Source organism: Nicotiana sylvestris, chromosome 1 (genome assembly GCF_000393655.2).
Source record: "Nicotiana sylvestris chromosome 1, ASM39365v2, whole genome shotgun sequence".
Taxonomy (NCBI): domain Eukaryota; kingdom Viridiplantae; phylum Streptophyta; class Magnoliopsida; order Solanales; family Solanaceae; genus Nicotiana; species Nicotiana sylvestris.
Window position 1 is genome coordinate 19343896 of NC_091057.1, and position 8633 is coordinate 19352528.

Genomic DNA, 8633 nt, shown 5'->3' on the forward strand with positions numbered 1-8633 from the left:
GGACGCAATCTGTTTCCATGGTCATCAAAAAGTAACCGGCCCTAAGTTTCTTCTTAGCTAAGACAAAACCATTCATATGTGGGCTGTAGGTCCCAGCATGTACGTCCTCAAGCAGTGTAGAAACTTCTTTTGCATCGACACATCTTAGTAAACCTAAATCAGGAGTTCTCGTGTACAAGTTTCCTCCGGTGTGGAAGAAATGATTGGACAATCTCTGGAATGTGTGCTTCTGAGTGTGGTTTGCATGCTCCAAATATTCTCCCTTTGACAAATACTCCTTGATGATGGAACCAAGGCTTTCCATCTATTTCTTCCTCAAACATGAGCACAATATGTCGGCTGATTATGGATCCTCACTGGAATGGTGTCAATATAATTCTTATCTGGATGTTGTATCATAGATGACAAGGTGGCCAATGCGTCAGCAAACTCATTCTGAATTCTGGGCACATGTCGAAATTCTATCTTCGTGAACCTCTTTCTCAATTCCTGTACATGGTGCAAATATGGCAATATCTTGGAATTCTTGGTGGCCCACTCTCTTTGTACCTGGTGCACGAGTAAATGTGAATCACCGATCACTAGTAGCTCTTGGACATTCAGGTCGATAGCTCTAGTATGCAAGCTTCATACTCCGCCATGTTGTTGGTGCTGGGAAATCTGAGTTTAGCAGATACCGAATAATGTTGACCTATTTCTGATACCAAGAATGCTCTAATACCCACTCCTTTGAAATTTGCAGCTCCATCAAAAAACATCCTCCAACTGTCATATGCTTCGGTAATGTCTTCTCCTACAAATGATACTGTTTCATCAGGAAAATACGTCTTCAAAGGTTTGTATGCTCCTCCCACCGGATTTTCAGCAAGGTGATCTGCTAATATTTGTCCTTTGACTGCCTTTTGAGTTACGTAGACGATGTCAAACTCACTCAACAATATTTTCCATTTGGCCAACTTTCCAGTCGACATGGGTTTCTGGAATATGTACTTTAGAGGACCCATCCTGGATATGAGGTATGTAGTGTAGGCACAGAAGTAATGTTCAATTTCTGAGCTGTCCAGGTCAAAGCACAGCAAGTGCGTTCAAGCAGACAGTACCGTGCTTCATAAAGTGTGAACTTCTTACTCAAGTAGTATATGGCCTACTCCTTCCTTCCCGTCTCGTCATGTTGTCCTAGAACACATCTGAAAGCTCTATCCAATACAGATAGATAGAGTAGCAAAGGTCATGCTGGTTTTGGCGAGACCAGAACTGGTGGTACGGACAAGTACTCCTTGATTTTGTCAAAAGATTTCTGACAATCCTCTGTCCAGCTTGTTTCAGCATCTTTCCTCAATATCTTGAAGATGGGTTCACATATGACTGTGGACTGTGCTATGAAGCAACTGATATAGTTGAGACATCCTAGGAAGCTCATCATGTCCTTTTTGCTCTTAGGTGGTGGTAACTCCTGAATTGCCTTGACTTTGGACAAATCCAGCTCGATCCCCCCGCTACTGACAATGAATCCCAGCAGCTTTTCTGCGGGAATCCCGAATGCACATTTTGCGGGGTTTAGTTTCAAATTGTACCTCCATAGCCTGTCAAAGAACTTTCTCAAGTCTACTTTGTGATCTGCGGCCCTTTTGGATTTGATAATGACGTCATCCATATACACCTCTATTTCTTTATGGATCATGTCATGGAAGATAGTTGTCATGACTCTCATGTAAGTGGCCCCAGCATTCTTCAGAATGAATGGCATCATCTTGTAATAGTGTACATCCTAAGATGTAATAAAAGTTGTCTTCTCTGCATCTTCTTCATCCATCCAGATCCGGTGATAGCCCGCGAAGAAATCTACAAAGGATTGGAGTTCATTCTTGGCGCAATTATCGATCGAGATGTGTATATTTGGAAGTGGGAAGTCGTCCTTGGGACTTGCTCTGTTTAAATCCCGATAGTCAACACATATTGTGACCTTCCCATCCTTCTTCAGAACTGGTACAATATTAGCTAACCAGGTTGGGTACTCAACCACCCTGAGAATTTTGGCTTTGATCTGCTTGGTAACTTCCTCCTTGATTTTCAGGCTCATGTATGGTTTGAACTTTCTGAGTTTCTATTTTACTGGCGGACACACGGGATTACTGGGCAGCTTGTAAGCCACAATGGATGTGCTCAAACAGGTCATGTCATCATACGACTATGCGAAAATATCCTCATACTCTTTTAGGAAGAGAATGTATTCTTCTTTCTCTATTGGTGACAAGTAAATGCTGATGCGAGTCTCCTTGACGGTCTTGGCATCTCCTATATTTACTGCCTCAGTTTTTTCCAGATTAGACTTAGGCTTATTCTCAAAGTTTTCAATCTCCCTGACAATTTCTTTGGGTATCTCATCTTCTTCATTTGAATCACTATTCTCATGTTGCATTGCCTCATTACATGTCACAATCACTGGTTCATCAGGAAAAGTAATAATAATGTTGTAGAAAGGAAAAATGTAAAGATAGTAGTGAATAATAAAGAGCAAATGCATTTGATTAAAACTTAAAAATTATCCAGACAAAGTACGGCTCGACGAATCGAGCATTTATTTTGAAACAAGTAAATCTTAAAACAAAATTACGGGAAATCTTAAATGCCTATAATGGCTATAGAAGTAAAATCTGCCAAGTACCCAGGGACTCGGCATGCTCGGGATGGTGTGGCAGTTCAATTCCTGAGAACGGCTCCCTTCTTTACGGTTTGAATGGTGGGGCCCCCTTCGTCCTCCTCCTCAATTATGGCACTGTAGTCCATGTCCTTATCCTCCAAGAACAAATTCTTCAACCCAGCTAGTGCTTCCTCTTTTACAGTCCCTCATATCATATCAACTTGGTGAAAAGCTTGTTCCAAACGTGGCACTGGTTGCTCGAAAGGGTAGTACAGTCCACGCCATGGAGGCGACCAATTTCTATACTCTTTCCATATGTACTGGTATCCGAGCCAAAAGGTTGTACCATGATTTTTCAGCTGTATTAGTTTGGTGATACCTTGGAGGTTCTTTCCTAATCCTTTGCCGAGTTCATATCCAAACCAGGCCAATATGCTTTTTATTTTACTGCTCTACCATTTATCCTTCTCAATGGCATTTACCCGTTCAATGTAATGATAGGTTTCCCCTCTTAGCCTTCTTTTATGTCCAATGGCCGGGATGGTTTGACTAGTGTAAATGGGGTTACTTCCATCTCCGTGAATGATTACCTCATGACGGTTCCATTTAAACTTCACAGCTTGATGTAGTGTGGAAGGCACGGCTCCAGTGGTATGTATCCATGGCCGGCCCAATAGAAGATTATATGAGGCTGGTATGTCAAGCACCTGAAACTCGACGTCGAACCAAGTTGGCCCAATCTGCAAGCAAAGATTGATTCCCCCGATCGTGGCTCTTTGGGATCCATCAAAAGCTTTCACGTTCATGCTTTCTACCCGTATTTCATGAAAACCTTTGTCCAACCTTTTCAAAGTGTCCAATGGACAAATATTTAAGCTTGAACCTCCGTCAACCAAGACCCTGTCAATGAAGTTGTCTTCAAATTGCACTGTAATGTGTAATGCTCGATTGTGATTCAGCCCCTCAGGGGGTAGCTCATCTTCGTGGAAGATAATCTTATGACTTTCCAATACTTTCCCCGCTATGTTGTCCATTTCTCCGCCAGTGATGTTATTGAGTGCATAAGCATCGCTCAGAACTAGAATTAAAGTGTTCTTATGTGCCTCTGAATTTGTAAATAGTGACAGGATAGATATCTGAGCTGGGGTTTTGTTCAGATGGTCAATGACGAAATACTTCTTTGCCTGTACTTTCCTCCATAGGTCATCTGGCCCTATATCAATGACGGGCGGCCTGGTAGTGGCATCCTGGCTTGATCTTTCCAAGTGTTCAGGCGTATAGATTCTCCTAGTCATTCCTTGTGCGACGTCAGATTCCTTTGCCTTGACCTTCCCTTTTCGCCTAGCCTCAGCAACATAGTCCCAGGGTATTGCTTTTAAGTTGAATGGAGGTATGGTTGATACTGTCACTGTGAAAGGTATGACCGCTTCTACTTCAAATGGAGTGGGGGTGGCTACAGGCAGAGCCACCTCTACCTCGAATGGAACTGATATGGTTACCTCAACCTCGATCGGTGACTGAGTATGTACCATAATAGGAGTAAATGTGACTGCAAATTTAAAGTTATCACCTTCTCGAACAAGCCAATCGACCCCTCAAGGTCCCATTCTTCGTTCGTCTCTATAACATGTACACCATCAGCTCTATGATCAGGGAGGGGGTTGTTGCGGACATTAGGTACGGCTTCCTTTGCCTGTATGACCTTGTTATAGATCAGCGTCTGGATCTTATCCTTCAATGTTCGGCACTTAGGAGTGGTGTGCCTCTTCATGCCAGAATGGTACGCACAAGTTTTATTAGGATTGACCTATTGGGATGGGTTTTCTAATGCCACAGCAGGAATAGGAGTGACGTAACTCGCGACTTTTAACCTTTCATACAACTGGTTGATGGGCTCAGCAATGGCGGTGTATTGTCTGGGTGGCTTGTGATCGAAGTTGGGTCTTGGTCTTGGAAATTTTTGGCGAGTTGGAGGTGATTGGAAATTGGATGGTTGGGAGTTATAGGTGTGATGGACAATGGCTGGTCTGGAATATCTGGGAGATAAAGGTTGATATGTGGGCGGTGGTGCTTGGTATGTGGGTTGAGGGGTTTGATATGTGGGTGGAGGTGTTTGATATGTGAGTGGAGGTGTTTGATATGGTATAGGTATTTGATATGTAAGTGGAGATTTTAGGCCTTGAGCCTCCATTACTACCCTAACATCTCTCTTCATTGATATGCCGCCTGATTGTAATGCCTTATTTGTGGCTTGTAGTGCCTCAAAATTTGTTACCATCCCACTCTTGATCCCTTCTTCAATTTTTTCTTCGAGTTTGATGATATTAGAAAGTTTGTAATTTTCGATAAGCATCAACCTTTCATAATATTGCGTATCCTATGCTCTGATGAAGAATTTGTTCATCTGTTCTTCGTCCAAAGATGGCCTGACCTTGGCCGCTTCTGACCTCCAACGATTAGCATACTTATGAAAAGTCTCAGTAGGTTTCTTCTTAAGATTCTGAATGTAGAAAACATCCGGTGCATTCTCTATGTTGAACCTAAACCGGTCCATGAAATCTGATGCCATACCTACCCAATTGGACTATTTCTTGGGATCTTGGCTGATATACCAGGACAAAGCATCCCCAATGAGACTCCTCATAAAGAGCTTCATCCGGATCTTTTCATCTTTCCCGACCTCGATGAGCTTCTCACAATAGATCCTTAGATGAACCCTGGGATCACCTGTACCGTCGAACATCTCGAACTTGGGAGGTTTGTACCCCTATGGTAGTTCTACATCTGGCTGTATGCATAGGTCTTCATAGTTCAAGCCTTCTATTCCTTAGCCACCTTGGACTCGGCTTGTCAACTTCTTGAGTTTTTCAGTCATGTTTTTAATGAGCAGGTCCTTTTTGGTGGATTCTGATATATAGGAGATGGGTTGGATGGAGTGAGGTAAGGTTTCTACGTATATAGGGTTGCTTTGATGGGTGCCAGGGACTTGGGTGTAATGATGGTCATTAGTGGAGTTTTAGGGATCGGGAATAAATTGTGGTGTGTTTTGGGGAGTGTGGTAAGTGGTGGTTGGTGGGTACTGAATTGGTTGTAGGTAATATTGTGGCGGAGTTGGTATTGGTAGTGGATTGAGATTTTGGGGTGGAGTTGTTTATTGATTTGGTGTGGGAGGATTCTTATTTTGTCTGTTTTGAGGAGGTGTTGGGTTCTTTGTGTTTTGTTGGTGGATGTCGGGACATTGCGGGTGAGTGACAAGTTTTCCAAGTTGCAAACCTGGTCAAGTTCTCCTTGCAACTCCAATATCTTTTGTTCCAATCTCAAGACTAGATCATTTGGGACCGGAGTACTCCGTCCATCTGAAGTTTCTACGTTCTCAACATTCTCCTTTCGAATACCACTAAAGTCATTTTTTCTTTTCCTTTGCCTTTTGTGTTGCTTGGAGGAGGAAGAGGTGGAGGGCCTCTAGATCTGGTATGATACGCAGATGAGGCCAGTATGAGTGAACCAACCTAAGAGGATGAGAATAATAAAATAAGGAAAAAAACAAAAAGGTAACAAGTCAGTGAGGATTCCGAAATGTTTGCAGTATTTAAACACATATTGCGAGAATGTAAATTCGGGTCCTAATTTGGGAGCCTCGTTGTGCCCGAGGTAGGCCTAGCGACAAATAGATTTGGAGAACTTTGGATGCCAATAAATACTTCATTTCATAATATTTAATAGACGAGTCCCAAAATGACACTAAGATAAAAATAAGTCTTTACTGGCACTTGGCCTTATTACATTCGGAAAGCGAGTGAATCTAATCTATTTGGTCTCGGAAGGACCTTCTTCAGGCTGAATGCTCTTGTCGATCAAATCCTCTAGTTCGCGTAGGTTCGTCAGTAAGAATGCCTTTGCCAAATGTCCTCCTTCGTTTCCCTCAGTGTTCTGGCAGTCGGCGACTCTCTCCCTCACTTTTCCTTCCAATTCCAACAGATTGTATTCCAGATATTCTAGATTTTTGCTAGATTTGGTGGCCCTCTCTTTCCATTCATTGATTTGGTCACTTGATGGAAGATTCCTCCACCAGTCTAGCAAGAGTGAGGGTGTGCTAACCATACCGAAGCTTGGGACCTCATTCCTCATCTTCTACAAAACAAAAGAGTTAGGCCTTTCTCTCCTACCAGACTCGACTATTTATACATTCATGATTAGCATATTGTCATTTAGTTCTCCAAATTAATGCACAGAATGTGGTTGTGTCCGTCGGGATTATGGAAACCCCGGTTGACTTTGGATAAGGCTTATCTTAAAGGATCATTATGTGGACAACATAACTGATTCGACTAGGTTTGACCATGATGCATGCACAATTTCGGTCAGAGTAAGGTTACTATGGGGCTTTAGACTGGCACCTTCAAGCGGACAACTTGAGAAGGAAAGGCACGGAACCGTCGACTACACTTCTGATCGACTGGTTTTACCGCAAATAAGCCTTTCCGAATTTAAGGGTAATAAATAAGAAGAGCGCAACCACTCATGAAGTGTTACTATAGGATTTGATATGCACGAGTGGAATATGATATGAAGCATGATATATACAGCAATTAATAGCATGTAGTCAAGTATTTGCACATAAGAAAAATAAATACAGTATTTAAATAATTGAAAAGACAGTTATAGAAAAAGAAAACAAAGAGACAAGTCAGTTTCATGAATAAAAGGAACATAAATGCTTAAAATAGGCAGTTAAATTCACATAAGGGGAAAGGGTACGGGGTAAAACATGCTTGGATTGATTCACAAAAGACAAGTTCATTATGGTAAGAGCCTAAAGGTATCCCCAGCAGAGTTTTCATGTTGTCGCTTCCCCTTTTTCCCTCCGCGGAGAGAAGGTCCGGGTTACGACATTACATGGGGGTGATAACTCATTTTCTTTTGGGAATTGGGTATTTGAAGAGTCGCCACCTAACGGATTATAATGTGTTAGGGCACCCATAGCGGTTAACTCTTGGATTGGTTTGCATTACCAGAGATTTAGGGTAAGGGCTCGAAAAAACCTTGAGGGGAAGGTGTTAGGCACCCCTCTCGGTCCACAACGGTGGGTCCCGGCCGAACTTATACTTATGTATTAGTCCTTTAACAAATAAATAATTGAAATAAATAATTGCAAATAAAGCATGTTGGACATTATATGACTCACATAATAAGACAAGGGATTTGAACAAGGTGTATACATAAAAAGAAAGTTTTAAGCAAAAGGAGTTTGGGAAAGGAGGGGTCCTAGGTTGGTTAGCCTAGTGGATCACCCTACACAATGCCCGATAAACACTCCTCAATGAGTGGCTACACGTGACATTAGCGCGTAGTCATCATATCTCGTTCTACCCAAGTCCCTCCCCTTAGTCATATCCTAAAGCATTCTAGTAACCTTGACAATGTCCTATGCGTGCGCTACCCGTCCCTTCCATGTGGCCCTGGAGGTATTTTAGGACCTCTAAATCTGGGTAGTTCTAGACGACCCCTAAGGTGTTTAAATGGAGAAAATTCTAGGCGACAGGCAAGAACACATAGGATTAATAGATAAATGCTGAAAGAAGCACTTAAGAGGCCCAGGTTTACCTCCACAAGTAATGCACATAAGCAGCACGTCTCAAACACGAACAAGATCAGTTTTATTAGAGAAAAGATTTAAATAGGATATCTAAGTGGATGTCAATGCACAGAAATATGCAATTTTATTTTTATAAACTTGATAGTAAGGTCCTAATCAGTTTGCCTACTGATTTTAAACCTGTTAAATCTGTACAACTTTAAGTAGCAACAATATAGTTTTAGAGTTGCAGAATTTAAAATCGCCTTATAGGCTTGCCTTAACGCAGAACAATGATGTCCTAAAAACATGATAACTATGTTGATAAAGTAAAACAGTGATCAATTTTCAAAACAGACTCTTGAGGTCCTATAGACATGCTTTCTAGCAGTAGTAAATGAAGGCAATGTTTAAAAG

General features: G+C 41.9%; 1 protein-coding gene across 1 annotated transcript; it reads right to left on the reverse strand.

Moving 5' to 3' along the window:
• Positions 1–3093: 3093 nt before the first annotated feature.
• Positions 3094–5210, reverse strand: LOC138891168 (uncharacterized). The gene is made up of 3 exons (XM_070174170.1): positions 5073–5210; positions 4212–4448; positions 3094–4158 (listed from the first exon to the last, which is right to left on the reverse strand). The coding sequence occupies exons 1-3, from the start codon at positions 5208–5210 to the stop codon at positions 3094–3096; spliced, it is 1440 nt and encodes a 479-aa protein (XP_070030271.1).
• Positions 5211–8633: the final 3423 nt, after the last annotated feature.

Bases quoted from the DNA above. Each gene is read 5' to 3' on its own strand.
- LOC138891168 (XM_070174170.1), bottom strand. From the start codon at position 5,210: ATGGCATCAGATTTCATGGACCGGTTTAGGTTCAACATAGAGAATGCA. The intron at 4,449-5,072 runs GTCAGGCCATCT...CCATCCCAATAG, and splicing joins GGAGGTCAGAAGCGGCCAAG to GTCAATCCTAATAAAACTTG. The intron at 4,159-4,211 runs GTGATAACTTTA...GTACATACTCAG, and splicing joins CGATTGGCTTGTTCGAGAAG to TCACCGATCGAGGTTGAGGT.